The sequence below is a fragment of the Diceros bicornis genome, unplaced genomic scaffold (assembly GCF_020826845.1).
Source record: "Diceros bicornis minor isolate mBicDic1 unplaced genomic scaffold, mDicBic1.mat.cur scaffold_267_ctg1, whole genome shotgun sequence".
In the NCBI taxonomy this organism is placed as follows: domain Eukaryota; kingdom Metazoa; phylum Chordata; class Mammalia; order Perissodactyla; family Rhinocerotidae; genus Diceros; species Diceros bicornis.
The window spans coordinates 54543-76750 of NW_026691143.1; the positions used below are offsets into that span (position 1 = coordinate 54543).

The window sequence follows — 22208 nt, forward strand, 5'->3', positions numbered from 1 at the left end:
GGAGGAATGACGGTGCCCTCAGGGCAAGGAGAGACGGGACAGGGGAGAACCCACCTGGTCCTGGGTGTCCCTCAGCAGGGCGGTGTATTCCGAGGATGTGGGCTCCGGGTTGCTGAGGTTCCAGCTGATGATGTGGAAATGTAGCTGGTGCTCTCTCTGGATGGATAAACTCTGTGCTGCAGAGCCTGGAGCCACCGAGAGGAAGAGCAGACAGGTGGAGACTCTCCGTTCCCAGCACACAGGCATGGTGGCCCACGGGGTCAGGATGGTAGGTGCAGACAGCGTCCACACTGCTGGCTTCCCCATCCTTTTCAGGCCTGGGGAGAGAGGGACGTGGGGACTCTAGAGAGAGGTCCTGAAACCTCTGGGGTGGGGGTCAGAACAGGAAGGAGGAAATGGGAGGACAGGGGCGAGACAGAGAGGGGTGGTGGCAAAAGTGGTCATTAGGGGCAACTAATCAGGGGAGGGTCTCACCTGAGGGAGACCAGTCTGCAATTCAAGGAGAAGAGGCCCAGGCTGCTCTTCTTGAACAAGGATCCAGCTGGGGAGGAAGGAGGAGGAGGAGGAGCAGGAGGGACAGGGATTGGGGGAGGGGCTGGGTGGGATTTAACCCACCAGGAGCTGCTGGGACCAGGGTCTCCCCAGGCTCTGCAGGACCCTCTCAGTGGAGTTGAACGTGGCTGAGCCGTTGCTCCTGTCTGATGAATACTTGAGGGTGGAGATGGGGAAGGTGACTGTGAGGGACTTCAGGTTGTGCCCCAAAGCTGTAAGACGAGAGGGAGAGCGATGGCCATCACTGAGAGCTGGCCTGAGACCACACCAGAGTCCTGCACTCATTATCATCTGTCGTCTTCTCTCCCAGTGGCACCACCACCCACCCGTGTGGTCACCCAGGTCAGAACCAGCACATCTGCTCAGCTCCTCCTCCCTCCCAGTAACACCAATTCCACTTGCACACTGGTCCTCACATACACTCCCTCTCTCCATGCCTGTCCCAGCTTAGGTGTTAACTTCCTTTACCTGGACCAACACCCCAGCAGGCGCACTGGATGCTCTGTCTAAAGAATGTTCTACATGACTACTAGAAGAATCTTTCTGAAATGAATACCTCACTAGGGCCACCACTGCTCTAGTACCACCCATGGCTCCCTATGGCCTTCAGTGTTTAGTTCAACCTTCTTGACCTGGCACTCAAGGCTCTACTCAATCTGGCTCCTGCTGACCTTTCAGTCTCATTTTATCCATGTACTGCGGGTTAAACTTTATGCTTCACGCAACCCAAATTCATTTCAATTCTCCCCATAGGGCATGTTGTTTCTGGCCGGAGCCTTTGATCATGGAATCCTCTGGGCCAGGAAAACCCTTCATCCTCTAGTTGCCAGGGTCCCTCCTACTTATTCTCAAAGACTCCATTCTGGTGAAACTTTCTCTAGCAAGCTCTTCCCCTCCAAATGATGCCAGGCGCCTCTCCCCGAAACCTCCCACATTGTACTATAATGGTGTGTTAATTTCACAAGGCTAGGGGCTCTCTGAGGGCTGGCCTGAGACTGAACCGTCGGTATAATCTTTGTGATCAGCATGATTGCCCTAAAACCAGAATTTCACACCCTGGCTTCCCAGCTCCTGGATCACAACCGGCTGGTAGAGCAGTGGGGCCGGAGAGCTTCTCTTGGGAAGGAAAAGGGGCCCCCAGATACCTGTTGTGGCTTCTGGTGGCACAGGTGATGATGAAGTATGCAGGGACGTGGTGGCTGGCTCGGGAGCTGTGGCGAGGGCTGTCTCAGGGAGGGACAGAGTGGGAGGAGCCCCCAGGCTCACCCGGGCTCCAGCAGTGGCTGTCCCAGGACCACCATTCACAGGTGAAGCATACATGAGAGTGAGGGGAGGGGTGACTGTGTGAGTAGAGGGATGAGCAAGCCTGTGGATGAGAGGAGCCCAAGAGAGAGAGATATGTGAACAAGAGAGACTGAACTTGGAGGAGAGACAGATGGACGGGCAGAAAACTGGACAGACGGATGGGATACCTGGAAAAGGAGGACCAAGGGCGGGGCTTCAGGAGAATTAAAGTGAAAACCACGTGGGGTCAGAAAGTGGTGGAGAACACGTCTGTGTCTAAGGCTTTCTCACCCTGGGCTGGGACTCTCCACCAGAACCCGGGAGGGAGAGAAGGGATGAATTAGGGCCCTTCCAGGTGCTTCCCTCACCAAGGACAGCGGATGAAGGAGAACAAGTGCTCCCCAACCCCAAATGCGGACGGGACCCAGGACATCAGGGCCAGGAATACTCACTGGTGGTAGTTGGGGCCACAGCTCCATAGGTGTAATCTGTGGAGAGAAGGCGAGAGGAGCTGAGCAAGAGTTGGGGTGAACATAAAGGATTAAGGGAGAGGGGGGATGTAGGGAGCTTTGTGGGGAAAGCAGAGGGATAGAGGGGAGGGGTGTTCAGGGTGGAGGCAACGACATGGAAGGTGGCTGGACCCAGTGATCACACAGTGATGAGAAGACTGATCCCAGACCAGGAGCATAGAGAGATGGATCATAGCTCACTTTAGAGCAATGGAGGCAACACAGAACTCTGACTGGGAGAGAGAGTGTGGCTGTAGCACAGCCCCTCACCACTGACGTAGAGGCTGTCCCCGTCCAGGGTGAGGGGAGCCCAGGTGGGCGACGCCCTGGGTCTCATGGCTCAGCTCCCTGTAGAGTCGCTCTCCGTCCAGCCTGGGACCAGCGGGGGTCAGAGTGGAAGGTGCAGATGATGTCCACCCCAGTGGCTGCCCCACCCTTCTCAAGCCTGGGGGAGGGAGAACCTGGGGACATGGAATACTGAGCAGGGGTCCTTCTGGGTGTGGAAAGCGAGAGAGGGGAAGGGAAGAGGCTGAGGGAGAGGCTGAAGGGGCTGCTCTGATGTCTGGAGAGGCTCTCCTCGGTGTCTCCCATGTGAGACAACCCCCTCACAAGTAAGGCCTGACTTCCTTTAGGATGTGGAGGGGGGCCTGTGAGTGACAAAGAAGGGTGAACACACAGACCTGGGTGAGGGGGCGCCTGCAGGTCTGCACGGACAGCAGCGAGGAGAACAGTCAGTGCCCTGTGCCATCTGACACATGCAGCAAGAAAGTACCGTTACGTTCTCTCGGTTCTACACTCCAAGGTCTTTTCTTTCTACTTCTTTCCTGCTCCACAGCCATCACCCAGGCCTAGGGAACAGTCACCTTATTCCTCATCTTATTCCCAGCACCTCCCATCTCGCCTCTTAAGTCTACATTCTTAACCATGAAGTCCATCTGAACCCACGTGCTTAGACCAAACGCTAATCACATCCTCCTTCTACTCGCATCTCTCCAGAGTCTTCCCACTGGTCTTAGAACAGAGTCCCAAGTCACCCCTGATCTGGTCCTGCCTGTCCCCCCTCGCCGGTGTGGCTCACACCCCTCCCCCTGTGTTGACTCAGCTCAGCCATCCCTCTTCTCAGTTCATGGACACACCAGGCTCTCTGCTTCAGGGGTGTCCTCATGCAGGTCCCTCTGCCTGAAACGCTCTCTTGAACACACTCCCACACCCTCACTCCAGTCTAACCCTCCAACTAGCTAAATCCAGTCCCATCTCTAGCTCTCAAGCTAAATATCAGTCCTTCTCAAGAGGGCTTCCCTGTCCCCTCAGGTTGAGTCCCCTTGTGCCAAACTCCCACATCACTCTCATCATTAACTGTCTAAAATCCAAATTCCCAAATACAATATAAATTCCACGGAGGTGGGACAAGGTCTCTCTGGTTCTCCAGGTCCCCATGTATGTGGCCCAGGGCCTGGCTCATCAGATGAGGAACCATCCCGGTTTGTCTAGGACTGCCCTGGTTTGAACACTAAACGTCCTGTGTCCTGGAAAACCCCTCTGTCCTGAGTAAACAAGGATGGTGGGTCACCATAAATTATAAACTCAAAGACTATCTATTGCATGACAAGCACACATTCCCCTCAAGAACATCACAGGAAAGCTAGAATGAAAAAGGCACACACACACATACACACACAATTAGTAGAGGCCAACAACTAAATACAAAATTACTTAACAAGATTCTCTGCAACGTGAATCACCAGACCGTTATTTCAGAAAAGTTTCAAGAAACAAAGTTAATTCCCTTTAGAAGACAAAGTGGTGAGGACAGTCTTTTTAGAGACTAGTGCCCTGCCCTGCAATCTACAGTGTTGCTTAGTACTCCTCCCAATGATTTGAAATGGCATAAAGAAAAAAATGCTCAAAATAAATCTGGCTACTGGCAAATTCAATGTTAAATTTGTTATTAATACAAAGAAGTTCCAATCATCTTTTTCCCTGAATGCTCCTATATTTCAAATTTTTGTGGAGGATTTATAGGACTTTAGAAGTCAAGTTGAATGGGTCTAAGGAATGTTGCTGAGTATCCCTGCTAATATTTAATGGGATGTCTTCTAATACTACATACACACGCAAAACATTTCTGTATTTACATTATATATAAATCCTGACTTTTGAGTATTATGCAATGCAAGTAAATCTATATTTTCTACTATAATACACATTTGCAGTTATTTACACTTGTTTTATGTGTTCTTATTTGCATATAACTGTACTTACTGAAATATTTACCACACACAGCTTACCGTCTTTCCCTTGAATATAATCCATCAAACATCAATAATTTTTCTCAAGATACCCTCACTCTCAGTGTCCATGTGGTGACAACCTGAGCCCAGGAAAGCCCACTGGCAGGTCTTCTGCACAGCGGAGGCTGCCGGAACCTGTTGGTACCAGGTCCACAGGGTACTCACCTGGTCACACAGAAATCCATGGATCAGCGAGGACAGGTGGACCCTGAGCCTGGTTTCACCTCAAACTTGAGCTCCACGGATGTTTTCGTGTCTGAGGGGGGGAAAAAAAAGCGCAAACAAGCTTTTGAGGCCTTTTATAGGGTGTTGGATGGAAAGTTCACCCCATTCACTTTTCTTTTTTGTATTTACTGATTTAACTGTAACTGTTGGCTGTGACTGAATTTTCCCGATTCCTATGCAGTCACCTGCTCCCCAAGATGGGAGGAAGCAGCTTTGTGCTGTGTGCACTTGAGTCACTCAACTCACTTGGCTGGACAGAGACTTTTTGGTGACTCTGGGCCCTTTAAACAAGCTTGTCATTTAGGGACCCTGTAAGTGGCTCGATGACTTGTAAACAATTCCCACACTTCATTCAAGGCTCGGGAGATTTTCAGGCCGTGGAGCAGGTTTCCCAACCTCGGCACCACTGACATGTGGGGCCGGATGATTCTCTGTCGGGCTGTCCTGGGCCCTGGAGGACGCTGAGCAGCATCCCTGCCTCCCCCTCTAGATGCCAGGAGCGCCCCCATTAGTAACAACCCAAACACCGCCTCCAGACGCGGATAAGCCACCTGCGGACAAAATCACACGGTGACGGTGACGGCGACTCTGAGGAGGGGCCGGCGGCGCCCGGAGCCGGGAGGAACAGCAGCCTCGGGCGCCCTGAGCGAACAGCCCGGGGGAAACGGGGCTCCGGGGGGACGGAGGGACGCCGGGCCGTGACGGGGCTGCCCGCGGCCCAGGCCCCTCCCTGGACCGCGACCGGAGCCGGGACCGCCCGCCGCTTACCGCGCGTCGCCCCTTCGGCCGAAGGTCCACGGGAATGCCGTCCGCGCCGAGAAGACTGGACACACCGCGCAGACCTCCCGCTCCATCCACGGCGCCCCCTGCGCTTCCGCTTCCGGTCTCGGGCGGGCGTTCGGGGAGGACGCAGGTTCGGGGAGGACGAACCTTTGGGGGCTCTGGGTTGAGGCGGCGGGGGGGGGGGGGGGGGGGGGGCAGGGGGCGGGGCAGGGCGGGGCCGCGCACCCCAGCCTCGGGGGAGGTGTCTAGTTTCTAGAGTTAATGTGAGGCCGGGCCGCGGGCTGGGTCAGCACCAGGGACAGGGAGCAGGTCTAGGGGCGGGGCTGTGGGTGGAAATCAGTTCTAGGGGCGGGGCTGTGGGCGGGGACAAGGGTGCGGGCGGGGCAAGGGGCGGGACCAGGCTGTGGGCGGAGCCAGGCCCGAGCCTTGTGCGGAGACCAGTTCCAGGGGCGGGAAGAGGCGGGGGTGGGGCTGGAATAAGTCTGGCCGACTTCACAGTGGGAGGAAATCAGCTCCAGGGGCGGGGCTGGAGGCAGGGCTTTCCGTGGACCCCATACTGTACAGGTAGCTGGATGTTGAACAGCTTTTCTTCATTCATTTCCTCACGTTTATACAGCCTCATAGAATGATGTGCCCATATTTAGAATTATAAATTTTTTGTGCGTGTTTGCTGTTCTTAATTTCATTAAAAAATTGGGTCATATATTCACATTTCTCTACAACTTACTGTCCCAAGACAGTAGATAAGGACATAACGCTATTTTAATTTTAATTTAAAAATCTGGGGGGAGGGAGGCCACTACGTCGTAGATGCACGTATAGGAAAACTTCAAAGAGTGGTGCAAAGTCAGTAAAATATTCTCACTCTATCACTGTCTCCCAGTCCTTTTGCACAGAGATAAACATCCTTTTCTCCTCTATCCTTCCAGACATACTGTGTATATGTGGGCCTGTGTATATGTTCAAGCCCAAGAGTGAGGTCCCCAAGCAAAACCTGAAGCCCATGAATTGTCTCATGCGTCAGAAGTTACTGAAAAGAGATTTAAATTTCTGGTGGAAGGAGATGAACTAGTGATGAATCCATAGGAAGACAACAAAGAAATAAGGGAATTTTACCATTTAAAAGGTCAAAGGAAAAAGTGAGAAAGAAAATGTGTTCATAATATCTGATGTAGCACATCTCTGGATAAGATTCGTATGCTATAAAATGGTAAACACTTATAAAACAGTAGACATTGAATTTTGATTTATCCTAATTCATTAAATAGTTATATTGGGCAAGGGGAATTATGTTTTTAATGTATGTAAGAACTCTTCATGCTGATTTTTTCAGAGAAGAAAGAAACTATAAATAGTCAAAAGATGAAAAATGAAAAAGTGTATGAGTAGCTAATATAGAAATACAGATTTTCAACCAGAAAATTAAAAAAGTTGTTTTTGGAACCAGAGTCAAGAGTGGGGAAGGTAGCTTTTCATTATAAGGCTTGAAGTATTATTTGAGAGATGTGCGTATAGACACACACACACGCACACACACGGGAGCCTGAATTTGTATTCCAAAGGGATCCTCTAACTCTACAAATAATTTGTTACAAGGATTCACTTTACAACAGTAGAACATATTTTGAAAACTACAGACTTCAAGCCAAAAAAAAAGCTCTCATCATCCCGGTGAAAAATGAATGGGGCATCACTTTCCAACCGACATGGTGATAAGCATTTTACACACATTACTCTTGAGTATTTTCACAGCAACCCATAGGAAGATGGTATTATCTATCTCCATTTTGCAGATGAGGAAATTGGTGACAGCATATTGCTAAAATTTTCATATAAGTTCTCAATAGATATTGTTTTATGTTAAAATTGTTTATTGAATTTTCTTTTCATTAATAAAACGATATATGCCATTCTTACAAATAAGCAAAGGGCGTGTAAAAACAATTTAGCAAAACGACAGTTTCCTTTTGATATAATTAAATAGAACAATCACTTTATTATTTTTCTGCTCTCTGCCTCACATCTAGGAAGATATTTCCTATCCTAAAGGCTTACTAGAAAACTCTACTAAAAATCAAGAATCAGGGAATACCCATATTATGCAAGGTTCCTGAATACATGCAAAAAAAGCCATTATAACAAGTTTTTGTACAAAAATCTTAGATCATTCATGAACTGATAACAACACAAAACATGATTAGGCAAGGTAGTTCTGTAGAATGACAAATATTTAAACTTTAGACATTTAGAAAGGTAGTTCATTACAGTAACTAATGTGTATAAGAAGAAATTTTTCAAACTCATTAAGTGCCAGGAAAACGTTTGACAAATGCACTGCAATATTATTCAGAATAGCCAAGAGATGGAAACTACCTAATTGTGCATCTGTGGGTGAAAAGATTAAGAAAATCTGGGGCATCTATACAATGGAATATTATTCAGCCTTAAAAAGGAAAGAAATCCTGTATTCAGAATTGCTTGCCTGGATCATTTCAGTAGTCATGTGCTTTCTTGCTTAGCCCCCTCTGGTCCATTCACCAACCAGAAACCAGGGTGATCCTTTCACAATGTAAGCGCCACGACCTCTAATGGATCCCTAAAAGAGATTTTGGAGGTAGACTTCCTGGGTACCAGCTGTGTGACCTTGGACAATTATATAACCTCTAATATTCCTCATCCATACAATAGAGGTTAATAGTATTGTCTCCATAGCATTGTTGTGAGGATTAAATGAGTGAATACGTGTCAGACGCCTAGAATGTGCCTGGCACATGGTAAGGCAACATGAAAAATTTAACTGTAAATATAACCAAATTAAATATTGTGATGGCCTCTTAATTAAGTTGAACAATATGAAATTTCTAATATTCAACCATTTTGACCCATTATTATTGTTGAATAAATGATAAAACTCAGTCTAGGCAGGTTGTGTAGAGTCAAAAAGGATCGGATAAATGAAAATATTATTAGAAAAAATAAGCTGAAATAGATTGCTTTGCAATTTACAAAGCAGTTTCTCATACTTTGTTTCATTTAATCTCTAGAGAATGCTTTTCAGGGTATTATTACCACTGACTCTGAAGGAGTAACTGACTTGCCCCGAATCACACCACATTAAATAACACAATTAGAGTGGAAACATCATTTCGAGTATAAATCCCACATGATATTTTGTTTTCCCTTCATAATATCATCCGTCCTCTCAAGAAAGTGATGAAATAATGCTGATTCATAGGAACTTAGTCTTAAAGAGACATACTCTCAGATGATAAACACTATGTCTTTGAAACAGGGGTGTTGCGAGAAGAAACATGGGACCCATGCTTTCTGGGTTTTCAAGTCCATACTTAGAGTTCTGGGAAAGAGTAAAAGAAGGGAAAGGGTGAAAAATAGTCCAGAATGAAAAATGCTTGACGTATATGTAACTTTATTGATCACCTCAAGATTCTCTTTTTGTTTATGGTCTGTGTCACCCTACTAGAATATAAATGCTCTTAGGGTAGATCACTGCTATCTTGCAGCAAATGGTAGGGACTGAGTAAATATTTATTAAAGGAATGAAAGTGGCCTTGAATACATCTGCTCTTGACTCACCAGAGAACAGCCCCATACTAGGCAAATGGCATCATTAGTATAATTTTAAAAATCATGTCCTCATTAACTCGTAACCATGGATTCAAGGCTCCCATTTATTTCATACTTTCGAAGTACAGAAGAATTCTGGTGTATTAGGGAATGTATCCACAGCCTTGCTGTAAAATAAAGCAAGACTTTTTGGCCCATTGATTGCTGGTTCCAGCAGGGCCCATCTCTATACTTACCTCTAAACAATTAACTATAGGTTTATTATCCCAATGAACAGCAATTTGGTATGGAACCTGTTTTATCAGTGTCATGCAAAAGTAGACATTTGATATGTCTTTAAGTGGTGATATGGATAATAATGTTGATGCAGAAGAAGACAACTAAAAATTCTCTCTGATCTTTGTTAAGTGTATCTGGGTGAAGGGTATCTTGGAATCACTGGATTTCAGACCTCAAAAAGACTCATCCAACTCTTCATGTTACAGGTGAAGAAAATGAGGTCTAAAGATGTTAAGAGATTTGACCAGGACTAATTCCTGGGACTAGAGAGAGATCCTCTGATTCTCAGCTGGCCACATTGTCATAGCATCTCCAGCTCCAAACAGCCAAGAGAAGCAAGGCTGTTGATTTCTAGGTAGAAGTGATTCCCCTGCACGTTTTTACTTTCTCTCTCTTAGATGCCTGCTCTGCCCTGACAAGGAATTTATCTGATGTTTACGCTACACTTAAGAAGAGGAAAATGCTCCTGGCAAACATTATTGTGATTCGGTGTGGCACTGGAGAGCGCAGTCATGAAAAAATGAGAATCAAAAGAATAAGAGGTAAATAATATTAGAGAAGAAGAGAAAATCTATTATTTGAGTGGGACATAACTTATAAAGTTTACAACTGGTAAATAAGTTGAGTAATGTGAAAGGAAGCTAGATTCCTATATGAAACATCAAAAATACTGTTATATGAGCAAGAATTAGTTTAAGCACAAAGGAAAAGAAAGGGTGAGTCCACTGTATCCTCCTGACCTGGGACGCCCATAGTTTCCTGCCCTTGGACATTAGAGGTGCTGGTTCTCAGGCCTTCAGACTTCAGCTGAGTTATACCACCAGCTTTTCTGGTTCTCCAGCTTGCAGATGGCAGATTGTGGGACTTCTCTGCCTCCATATTCCTGTAATACATCTCCACATCTCTATGTTTATATATATTCTATTTCTATTTCTCTAGACAACCGTGACTAATACACGTGGATGACAAAGTCCATAGTAGGTGCACAGAGAGGAACTTTCGCAAAGCAAAGGAGGCTCCCCCACCCCACAGGAGAAAGCAACTCATCCTATCCTGGCAGCATGCATCAGCACATGCACGCGCGCACACACACACACACAAACACAGCTAACCTTAGAAATGTACTCAAGCTCAAACTCTCTCTCTCTGCCCTATAGGTCATCGCAGTGGTTATTTCCACATGGCATGTTATAAATTCTTTGCAGTTTATTATGTCTTTCCTCGCGTTAAGACTAGGTCAAACAGGGGCGGTGAGTCTGTTTAGCTTTTTTGTAGATCACAGGTTTTACACCAGAGTTTTGCATGTAGTAGGTGCTCTATAAATAGAACGACCAAATAGTTTTCTCTCCAAACTGGAACATATTGAGGAATGAAAAGGGTAGTATTAATAATTATGATAGGACAACAGGAAAAATATCTGCTGAAGACAGAAATTGAGGATTTAAAAGGTAAGGTGAACTGATCAGTTTTACATTTTAAACAGATCACTGTAACTAGAATCTCGTAGGCTGATTACAGGGAGAGAGGATTTGGAAATCTTAAGCTGTAATTGCCAATTTATTGCAGTATACCAGAAAAACTTGATATCTTTGCATAAATGTAGTTAAGTGGATGGGTTTAAAATATTTCAGGAAGTGAACTTCTAGTATTTGAATTAGATAGGTAGGTAGGTAGTTAGGTAGGTAGGTAGATAGATAGACAGATATAATATACGAGCTCTTTTTGTGTGCCAAGCCATATGAGAACACTGTTGAGGGAAACATCTAGAAAATCTACATTAGTCATGTCTATATGGAGTATCCCATTTAGTGAGAACTGAATATTGAAAGAAAGAGATGATGCACATATAAGTAAAGTAGAAAAAAATATCAACAAAGAGGAAAAATGGAGTTTTGTAATTTAGGTTGCTAGAGCAGGAGAGTTCACTGTGTGGGAATGGTATTTTGTGTCATTTCGGAAAGGTGATTAGAAATGATTCAAAAGTGAAGAATCTGTAGGAGGATACAGGAGGGTGGATGGATGGGTCATTGATATGAATGTGGGGTGGCAGAGTGTCCAGAATGACACTCAGGGACAGACAGGATATTAGCACAAACAAGTGAATTTGGGAACGCTGAGAGAGAAGTGAATTATTTGGGAAAGTGTTTTTTTCAATTTGGAACCTGGACACTGTGAGTCGAGTCATCGCTGATGGGCTGAGTGGGCAGGTTGATATTTGGGTCTGGGGGGCAGAGTCAGATCTGTGCTGATTCTTTGAACATTTTTAGCTCATTAGTGGTATTTGAAGCCAGTGAAATGGATATGATTGCCTAGTAGGAGGGTGCAGGTGGACAGCAGATGTCAGAGCAGGGCTGACTTCTGGGAAGCATCAGGCATTGTGGGTTGGTTATAAAGAGAAGCCAACAAGTGACTCAGGAAGTTTGGAGCAGGAGAAGGACAGTGTAGCACTGGTGGATCCCAAGGACAAATGAGCTTTCTAAAGGAACTTGAAGGCCACAAAGTCACATGCTACTGCAGGACATGGCAGACAAATAATGAAAAGGCCACATTGGAATAGTAAGAGCCGTGACCTGTGAGCTAAGCAAGAGAAGCATCCACAGAAGGGGGACATGGGATCGGTTGCCAGTGTGGAAACAGAGGCATTGGGATGTAAGTGAACTTTTCACAAGGAGTCCCTGGCAGGAGGAGGAGAGGGAGGACATCGAGGGTGAGGGGCATTAGGAACAATGGATGAGGGATTGGTTTGTAGATGGTAGAGATTTGTGCATATTTGAAACATGAGGCATGATCCCAGTAGGGAGGTGATTGAAAGTACTGCGAATATTGAAAGCATGAGGTCATTGAAATGGAAAGATGAGATGAAAATCAGAATGGTTTTAGCTAAGAAAGAAATATATCTGTATAAAACAACAGAAATGGTGTGATAAATGAATTGCTTATGTGGAAAATTTCTAGATCTGATGACTAGAGTGTGAAATAGTTCTTGTGTGGTGGTTAACAATTTGTCTGTGAGATATGAAGTAGGTCAAGAGAAAATAGTTTTATGGAACTCAAGAAATGGAAAGAAATTAACAGAGCATTCAGGAAGCGTTAGAGAATGCATGGAGGCCCATTGGTTGCTGCTGATTCTCTGTTGGGACCCCCAGGCTCCTCGTGTGCTCTCTCTTCAGCGGTGATCCTCAGTGCAGGTGTCAACATGGCATGGCAGGAATTTGGAATCATCCAAAGTCAGAGGCTTGCAGGGCAGATATGATGAGAGTAAAGAATTAGGGAGCGTTGTCGGTGGGTTATTGAAATGATGGACCACAGAATCCAAGATTAATACGGAGGAATAGGAAGAGAGAAGGAAGAGAGCCTTGTTAAGATACTCTAACTGGAGTAATCTATTTTCTTAAAGAATGGTTGTATACGGTAGAGTTCTTTGTGTAAAAACTAGAAATGTGGAAATTTGTGGTGAGAATGTGGTGTTTCTGAGTTACTGATTTACAAGCAGGAGAATTTTGGGTGAAAACAGGCTCTGGGTGTGGAAGTGAGTATCTAAGGGTGGAAGAGTGCGTGATTTCATTAGAGATGGGACACTCAAAGGAGTTATGGAGTCCTTGGATCTCTGTGTCCCAATAACGTAGGTTACAGGGTACCAGCATGTGTATAGTTGTCAATGATAGAGAAGGGAAGAGAATAACATCCTTAAGCAAGACGGAGGAGGCAAGTTGGTCTGGATTTGCACTGATAGTGACACATCAGCTTGATAGTGTCCCAGAATCCCGTTCTCAACGTCTGATGCCTATATCAGCAGCATCAACATCAGCTGGGAACGTCTTAGAAATGAAAATTCTCCGTTGCCTCCCCAGACCTACTTGGGTTGAGTTCCAGCAATCTGAGTTATAAAAACTCTGCAATGATTGTAATGGACAGTATGATTTGAGACACATTTCTCCAGGGAGAGAAAGAGGGTGCAATATCCAAATGAGCTGCGAACATTCTCCATGGATGGTAGTCTTCATGCTCCTCTTTGTTCCAATTTTGCATTTTATTCTGTTTTTAAAGAGAAAGCTCAAAAAATATGTCCTAACTTCATAGTAGAAACAATGAGACCATGAAACTAAAACCAAGTAGAAAACTGAAGTTCTATGCAGTCTGAAGGCTGAGCAGCTGTATATTCCAGAGGTCAGTTACTAGAATCACTTCCCATCCTGGCAGTGAGGTCATGTGCAGTCAATGGGAGGAGACCTTGGAGAATCCCCAGCAAGTCTGTGGATACAGGAGACTGCAGGGACTCCAGGCCTGCAGCAGTGAAGGAGAACTCTTAAGTCCTTTGGATTCACAAATACCTTAAAAACAGTTGCACTGGGGTGTCCAGGTGAATCCCTGGGCCGTGGCTGAAGCTGAGGGGTCTGCACACCAGCCCTGAGCCCACCCCTGGCCAGTGTCCATATTGGGCAGAGATGAGTCCTGGTTTGGGTCTGGGTCTCTCATAGCCCCTCTGCAGGCAACGAGCATCTTTTGGAGATATCAGGAGACAGACACAGAAAGTGAAGAAAAGCATGGGAGGGAGTGACTGTGGCCTCGAGGGCAGACGAGATTGCCCGGGAGGCAGAGAGAGCAAGGAGCCAAGAAAGGCATCCTGAAAACACAGTGAGAAAAGCAACATGGGTGCTGAAGAAAAAGAGAGTGATGTGGTTGAGAAATTCCCCATGAGACAGGCTTGACTCTCACAGCATCTCTTTGTAACGTCCGTCGTGATCTTTACCTTTCATGATAACATCAATTTTTATTTACCATGATTTTTCTTCCTTTTTATATTAAAATTGATAGGATAATCGATGCTGAGGAATTAGTGTTTTGAACTTATATCTGTTTTTTCATTGAGTGTTAACTCAATGAAGAGATGATACCTACTTGAATGAGATTTATCTTTTAATATATATTAAATCTGATTCCATAAATTATTCTGATTTTGCATGTAATTTTTTTTTTTTTTTAGCTGAGGGAGATTCACCCTGAGCTAACATTTGTTGCCAATCTTCCTCTACTTAGTATGTGGGTCACCGCCACAGCATAGCTGCTGAGTGTTGTAGGTCCACACCTGTGAACAGAACGTGGGCTGCCAAAGCAGAGCTTGCCAAACTTAACCACTAGGCCAGGGGCCAGAACTATGATTTTGCATCTAATTTTAACATAAAATCCATCAATCTTTCTCTTCTTTGTCACATGTTAATTCAGACATAGGTCATTTCTGTATCATGAATTAAGTATCTCTTGTTTGTTACCTGGCAAACCTGTGTAGCTTTGATTTTGGAATCTTAAAAATGAGCATACCCCCTGGGGGCATTATTTTCCCCGTAGAGAACCTTGGCAGCAGACTCATTGCCTTCCTTCCCACACTAGATCCAGAGTCGTGGAAATGTGTTCACCTTGCACACAGCACAGAGCACATAGGAATTACTCCACAAACATGTGGTAAGTGAACAGTTGGTGGCATCATCAGGTCATTCACAGAACGAGACTGAGAGAGAGCTTCCTTAGGTCAGGAAGGAGAAGCATTCCTTTATATTTTCAATCAATGTTTTAATTTGTAACATTGTAACGTGAACACCGAGTATACTATTTGTATCAAAATTGTGTTCTGAAAGTTTTCAAAAATCTCTAAATCTCAGAGTAGAGGAAAATCAACCTCTGTGAACCTGTCACTTGCTTCAAAAATTATCAACTCGTATACCATCTGGCTTCGTTTATCCTCACACCCACCCCGCTAGAGTTAACCAGCTGAGATGACTGAGAGCGCATCATTTCAGCTATAAATATTTTCAGTTTCTCTTACAGATGAGGGATTTTTTGAACACAAACACACTAATGTTATCACACACAAAAATAAAAGTGTCATTCCTATAATCAACTATCTGGTCAGTATCCAAAGTCCCCCAGTTTTCTCAAGATGATTTCCTGGTTTTGCATTTTATTGGAGTCAGGATCTTTAAAAAACCCTTTTTTTGCAATTGCTTGATGTGTTTCTGAAGTGGCTTTTACTCTCTTACTAGTTCATGCATCTTGATGTTTGGGTGGGATATGCCTGTGTGTGTTTACATGTCTACACCAAGCTGTGAATTCTTTCTTTCCTGGATGGCAGTGCCCTGGCAGGAAGGGCCTGTGCTGTGGGAACCAGGATTTCTACTCTGCATCTGGCTGAACTGAAAAGGCGTCCCTGGGTGACACTTGCAGCCTTCAGAAAGGAGGGGGAAGAAGTACCAAGGAATTCAAGACAATGGCCCTTGTCTTACAGGGTGTTTCCAGGGCATGATGTTCAAAATGCCGGGTGGTAACCCTTTAGCTCCTAGTCGTAGGGTGGATTCTGGGTGTGAGCTCAGAGTAGTGTCTGTTTACCACCCATGTGGGAAGCGTTTCAGTATTTTAATTGGTAAGTTTGTGTCTGTTGTGTCTGTGTTGTCTAAGATGGGTTGCATTCCCCTGCTGGACCCACTCCTATACCTGCCCCTCTCGTGCCTCATCTTTCAAAACTCCCAACAGGCAAGTTTCACATCCCTGTAACACACATCCACATAACCACAGCACAGACTGGGGAAAAGAACACAGTCATCCCAGGGGCTACGTGCTCTATGCGCTCAGGCCCAGCTGCCCCTTTGGGACAAGTCAGTAACAACACGACTGAGTGTGTAAACTAGTGACTGTCTGAGACCATGGACCTCAGAACACCAAGGTCCCAGATGTCACCCTAGGCAGCAATGGACAGTGTGGGTCATTCAGTGGCCAGGATTAAGGTCTATTATCTTGGCAAACCAGAGGTCACCCCGATCCATCAGGCCCAGCCAGGGAGGAATGGCCACGATGTACCTGACAGAGAGGCTGGGGGCCTTCTACGGAATTTCTGCCCAAAAAGAATCATATAAGGAAATGCGGGGATGCTGGAAATCCTAGTTCACAGGGAGTGGCGAGGTTTATGGAAGAAAGTCCTGTTGTAGGTTTAAAAGCTGCCTCATGAATCTTTTCCTCTGGATATGAAACAAGTGGGAAAAGGACTTCCATGGCATGGGCCAGGATCCCAGGAGGATTCCAATCTAGGCGAAGGGTGAACAGGGAGCCCTAGAGGCGGCCTGATGGGGATGTCCTGTCGGCCCTTAGTCCATCAGCACATGGTCTTCCTCTGGCCTTGTCTTTTCCACATGCAAACTTTTATCTTTTTACATTTTTTCCTCATTTAGTGTTGATGCAAATCTAGAGACTGATTAGAAAACGGTAACTTCCAATAGTTGGTCAAAAGAAACCTCAATGGGAGAAGCAGAAAACATCCTTCTTCCTGGAAAGCTGTAGAAAGACAGCCGCTGCCCTGGGGAAGGACATGGTCCTGGCAAGTGGTATTTGAAAGACATCTACATTTCAGTGGTTGTTGCTCTGCCTGGGAAAGTCCCTCCAACCTCTACATCCAGGGAGATCTGAGGGGCTGTCTCTGCTCCTGGCCCAGGTGAACCACACTGAAATGCACCTGTCCTCTGAGGAAGGGGGACTTGAGGGTGTCATTCAGTAGCCAGGGAGGGGACTGGCCGTCCTCCCTTCTCCCACATACCATAAGCTCTGACCATACATGAGTTCTTAATTCAAGGCGGAATGTGAGATTCTGTGTCTCATTTACATGAGCATAAGCAGTGAAAGAACCACACCACAACACCCAGGCTGTGACAGAAACAGAACTTACTGCAACATTCAAATCTGATATTTACTCTTAAACATATACTAATGCTCCTCCTCAATGGATAAACAGTCCCTGGGGTGCAGATGTCAGGGATTTGGAGGGGGGTCGTGCCCTCCGCCTGGGGCTTTAGGGGAAACCAGGGAAAGTCTTCAGATGTCCTCCTTCACTTGGGGTGGGGGGGTAAGAGCTGACCCGGTGCACCCCGAGGGTCCCAGTGGCCCTGCTGCTCAGGAGGAGCTGCACTTGTGGTCTCCAGAGGGTTATGGCTCCTTGCCAAGGGCACGGTGGCTGAAGAGAAGAAACAGACTATTTTGGGGAACCTTCCTGAGATTCACGGCACACCTCCCTGCCCCACAACACTCTTATCCAAACCCTGTGCCGAGTGCTCAGTCCATCAACAGCACCTCGTTTGTCCCTGATGGGGGAGGCATCATTTAGCATCACTCATTTAAGAGGAGGCAACCGAGTCCCAGAGAGGAGAGGGGAGCGGCCTGTCCCAGGCCTGGCCAGCACTGGAGCTGGGATCCAGGCCCATGCTTAGCCCGAAGCTGTACTGAGCCCCTGGATTCAGTCGCTGCTGCTCCTGACACTCACTCGGCCCTGAACTGGAGGATGTCCGGTTCCTCTTTCTCCTGAAGAGCCGCATTTTGCTCGTCTTCTGGTGTGTGGGCTCCAGCCGGCAGGAGAGGCAGTAGCTACAGGACAGAGTGGCCTGTGAGCTACCAGGAGCCGCACCTCAGGTGTCCCTCCCAGAGCCTGCCAGCAGCTGAGTCCCGGTGCCCCATGGGTCACCACGCAATGAGGTCTGGGGCTGATCAGGGAGCCAGGCCCCACGCTCTGCAGCCGGCCGGCCGAGAGAGTCTGGCCTGCCCTCACCCAACTCCTGTGCCCCTCACCTCTCATCAACACTGAGGGGCTCCATCGCCTGGAACCAGGCCCCAAATCGCTCCTCGGGATTCAGGTCATATTCACTTGCAGCCTGCTGGAGCAGCTGGATCTTCCTAATGACTTTGTATTTCTGGGAGGAAGGACAGGATGCAGACAGGTCCCGGGTGGGGAACCCTGCCAGGGACTTGTGCGGAGTGAGGATCTGGTCTGGGGTCTGTGCTCACTCGGGAACCCTCCTTCCTTCCCACTCCATTCAGGACTTGCCTGTCCTCACAGTTGGCTTGAATTAGTTCCTCATCCAGGAAGGTGTCCTTGATGCCAGCCCCTCCCGCACCCGCCAACGTGATGGGATTCCCAGCTTTGTAGCATCTAACTGTCCCAACAAATATAAGACCCGAGGGATGAGGACACGTGACATCTTGCCACGGGAGGTCTGTGATTTCCACTTCCCCACCCTCCCCACAGCTGCTGACCTCACGCCATTTCTGGAAGTTGACCAGATTTCCCTGGAAGGGAGACAGCCAATGTCCATCAGTAACGGCCCCCTAAGCCCATAACCAGCCCCCATCCCACCCCTTCTCAGGCTGCAGGAATGTCAGGGCCCAGCAGAGGGCAGACCTTCCACAAAGAGAACTTGACACTGGGCCAGGCTCTGGGCTCCAGAGCAGGAGGGACAGGGGAGCTGAAGCCAGAGACCTTGCAGCCCACCCATTTCTGATGACAGACGGGAAGACTGAGGCCTCAGGCAAAAAGGGACAGCTGGACCACAGATGTGCTTCCTCACTTGCAGGGGCTGATGGCACTCCCCCAGGGGCAGGGCCCAAGGGGGAGGCTGAATCCAGCTCAGACACAGCCTCCTGCAGCTTTGCAGGCAGGCAGCTATGAGCTTCACTAGTCCTGAGAGCCTGGTAGGGGGCTTACGCGGAGCCTCCATTCACGCATCACTAAGACGGGCCTGACTCTGACTCCCTAGCTCCCAGGGGTGGCCATGATGCTCTCATGAGAGGAGGTTTGCCAGGTACAGAGAGCTCAGGGCCCAGTGCAAGGCTCTCGCCTCCCAAACCACAGGATCCTGCTCCCTGGCCCCACCTCCAGGCTCACTCACTTGTAGATCATCCTCCATCCCAATGTCCAGCAGTTTCAGGTGATTGAGGAACGTGCCCAGGAAGGGGACGACACCCTGTGAAATCAGGGTGGGAGTGGGGATGAGTCCCAGCTCTCAGGTGCCCCCATGGACCCTCCCCCAAATCCCTTCACCCCAGCCTCCTGCCCACCGCAGACTCCCACAGAGAGCAGCCTAGGACCCTCAGCAGCCTCCCCCCTGTTGCACCCTCCAGGACCACCCAACGTCCCCCGTCAGCTACCAGGGGCGGCTTTTGGCAAATCCCAGGGTGTGCGGTCCCTGCCACTCCCCCCGCAAATCCATCTTGCGCCCAGCCATTCCAGGCCTCCTCCTGGTCACTTCCAGGGCAGGCATTTCAGGCTCTGGGGCTCCAGGAGCTGGGCTGGAGGAGGAGGGACCCCTCTCTTGGGGAGGCCTCCAGCCGTGAGGGGTGAGACCCCCTCCTCTGACACCTGGACCCTCCCCCTCAGGCCCCCTCACCTGCTGCTGCTGCCTCTCCTGGGCTCCCTGGGGGTCCATCTCTTGGGTGGCCCACACAGAGTTCACCTCCTGCAGGGTCAAGGACAGGCTCAGGGAGGCCATGCTACCTTCCCCGTGTCTCCCAGGCCCCTGATCCTGGACCCTGGACATCTGATGTCTATGGCGGCTCCCATTCCAGAGTGATCTGATTCTAGATCACTCCCAGCTCCAACACTCCCTCCTCTGTGCCCTCAGGCCTGCCTAGGCCCCTAAGCCTCTCTCCTCCTCAAGAAAGTGTGAGGAGGACTCCCATGCCTCCCAGGGTCCCCTGAGGACTGTGTCATCTGACTGTCACCAGTGCTCTCCCCTCCCCCCTCGAGGAGGAGGAGCACAAAGCCGCTGCACATTCCTCTCCCCCTTGTACCTCATCACCCCTGTGAGGCCTGCACCACAGATCATCTCCCTCCATTTCCCAGATGAGGAGACCGAGGCCCACAGAGGGGTGGTGACTTGCTCAGGGGCCATAGAGGAGAGACCACTCCCCCTCCCAGCCAGAGGCCCTGGCCCCCGGCCTTCACTCCTCCTCCAGACACACCTCTGACCAAGGCCCTGTCCTCTGGACTCTCGGGGTGTGTTGAGGCCCTCAGTCAGCCTGAGCCATGGATCGGGAGGCACAAGGTGTCTCAGGGGGCATATCCAACTGGCTTCTGCCTGTCCCAACCCCTGGGGTTTTCTGACTCCAGCTGGACCTGAGGCCATGCCAAAGGCCTCAGCTCCCTAGGATCCCCTCAGGATGGTCCCTGCACAGAACTCCTCCTTCATTCACTCAGGAAGGGGACCCCCTTGTGCCACATCTGAGTGACAGTGTAGGGGGTGACCAGGGCGTTGGGTGATGGTGACATTTGCATCCTTTTTTACTTGGAACCTTCTAATGTCCTGCCAGGAAGGTCCATTAAGAATCTGTAGGTTCCCCGATAATTCTCATTGCCATCTGGGGTGTATCCTTATCAACAAGTCACCTGGGGAGACTCTCACTGAGTTTTCAGCAGTAACCACTATCGGGATAGAGTGCAGAGTCCCAGAGAGCACACAGTTCTGTGCCAGATCCACCATTCGTTCCAAGGCTGGGCAGCCCCTGTGTCCACCTGGCCTGTGTGACCACACAGTGCCCGTCCCTGGGGCAGGCAGAGTGCCCTTCCCTGAGAGGTGCAGTGCAGATAGAAGGAGCAGCAGGGACCTGGCTTCCTGAGGACAGACCGGGCTGCTTTAGGAGGAAAGGAACCCCCACCCACTCCATCCACCCGCCAGCCTGGAGGAAGATGAGGGCCAGCTGATGGGCCCGCATGGAAGCTAGAGACCTGCTCATTCTGCCAGCTCCTCACCTCCTGGAACAGTCCAAAAAACACCACTCTATCCCATGACCAAGGCCTCCTGCCCCAAACAGTCCCCACCTGCCCTTGCAGCTCACACCACCTGCTTCCTGTCAATCTGGACAAAACAGACCGTTATGTCTCAGAGAAACTTTCAGTGAAAAACTAGCCAAAGCACACTCTGCCTGGTCCCTCCTCCCCCCTCCCCTCCCCTCCTTCCAGATCTCCAGCCTCCACGCACCTCCATGAGCAGCTTCCTGCTCTCCCGCTGGTCCGTTTTGCACAAGGTTTTAAATTTTTGGCAGTTCCTCCTGAGGAGGGAAAAAAGGAAAGAAACACTGTGGGGTGGTTTAAGGGTAAATCCCTTTTGTTTGAAAACCCAGAATTATCCAGACAGCCTGGATGAGCGTTTTCAATGTGTGCTCTGAGCCCTGAGGTCTCTGGGACTGGGGAGGGAGCTCTCCTGTTGTCACCTGGGGCCTTCGTTCTCTTATCTACTGAACAAATCTGTTTTAAACAGTCTTGATTTCAGGTGGACAGAGAGTTCTGTTGCTGCAAAGCAAACCCTTGAAAATGTTCAATTTAGTTCGAGCCAGGGTCTGGCACTTAGGGAAACTGATTCCTAAAGCAGAACCACTGGCCTAAGTTTCCAGAAAGACTCCAAGCCTCCCAACCAGGTCAGACCCTGTCCCCAGGGTTCACTGTCTCCCAGGATGTCCCAGCTTACTGAAGGGCAGTGGCAGCCCTGTGGGGGGTGTCTGGTTCACCCAGGTGGTGACGCATGGAGAGAGGCCTACGCACCTGGACACCCGTCCCCACGTCTTTTTTAAACGCTGAATGGAGGGGCTCTGCAGGGCCCAGAGGATGGCATGGAGTGATGAAAGGTTCCTCAGGCCTTTGCACTCCTGGGGAAGGGAAGGGAATGAGCTGTGAGGGGAGCTGGAGCCCTGCTTCCTCTGGCTTTGGTCACCTCATGGACGTCCCCTGTCCTGGATGAGACAGAGGCTCTGGAAACCTGAGAAGAGCACAGCTAGACCCTGATGAGGAACACTCCCAGGGAGGAGGATTTTAGCTCAAGCCAAGGAAGGAGCCCAGGAAGGGGTGAGCATCCCACCACTGGGACCAGGAGTCAGGTCATTGAGACACTGGCAGGAG

General features: G+C 48.6%; 1 protein-coding gene and 1 long non-coding RNA gene across 4 annotated transcripts; both read right to left on the reverse strand.

The window, feature by feature from the left end:
* Positions 1–247: 247 nt before the first annotated feature.
* On the reverse strand, positions 248–5700 carry LOC131402790 (uncharacterized). 3 transcript variants are annotated; one of them, XR_009218969.1, is made up of 4 exons: positions 5630–5700; positions 4802–4892; positions 2289–2324; positions 248–317 (listed from the first exon to the last, which is right to left on the reverse strand). It is a non-coding gene; the product is annotated as an uncharacterized LOC131402790 (long non-coding RNA). The 3 variants fall into 3 exon arrangements; XR_009218968.1 differs by lacking the exon at positions 248–317 and adding an exon at positions 1703–1763; XR_009218967.1 differs by lacking the exon at positions 248–317 and adding an exon at positions 1774–1918.
* Positions 5701–17225: 11525 nt separating this feature from the next.
* LOC131402791 (ral guanine nucleotide dissociation stimulator-like) lies at positions 17226–21897 on the reverse strand. The gene is made up of 7 exons (XM_058537334.1): positions 21855–21897; positions 21295–21364; positions 19705–19773; positions 19207–19281; positions 18110–18231; positions 17808–17908; positions 17226–17519 (listed from the first exon to the last, which is right to left on the reverse strand). The coding sequence occupies exons 2-7, from the start codon at positions 21298–21300 to the stop codon at positions 17377–17379; spliced, it is 516 nt and encodes a 171-aa protein (XP_058393317.1). The 5' UTR covers positions 21301–21364; positions 21855–21897; the 3' UTR covers positions 17226–17376.
* Positions 21898–22208: the final 311 nt, after the last annotated feature.

What these genes read in the sequence shown, in the direction of transcription:
- LOC131402791 (XM_058537334.1), bottom strand. An exon ending in AGGAGAGGCAGCAGCAGCAG is followed by an intron (nt 19,282 to 19,704) that starts GTGAGGGGGCCT and finishes CTGATTTCACAG; the next exon opens with GGTGTCGTCCCCTTCCTGGG. An exon ending in CCCCTCAGTGTTGATGAGAG is followed by an intron (nt 17,909 to 18,109) that starts GTGAGGGGCACA and finishes TCTGTCCTGTAG; the next exon opens with CTACTGCCTCTCCTGCCGGC.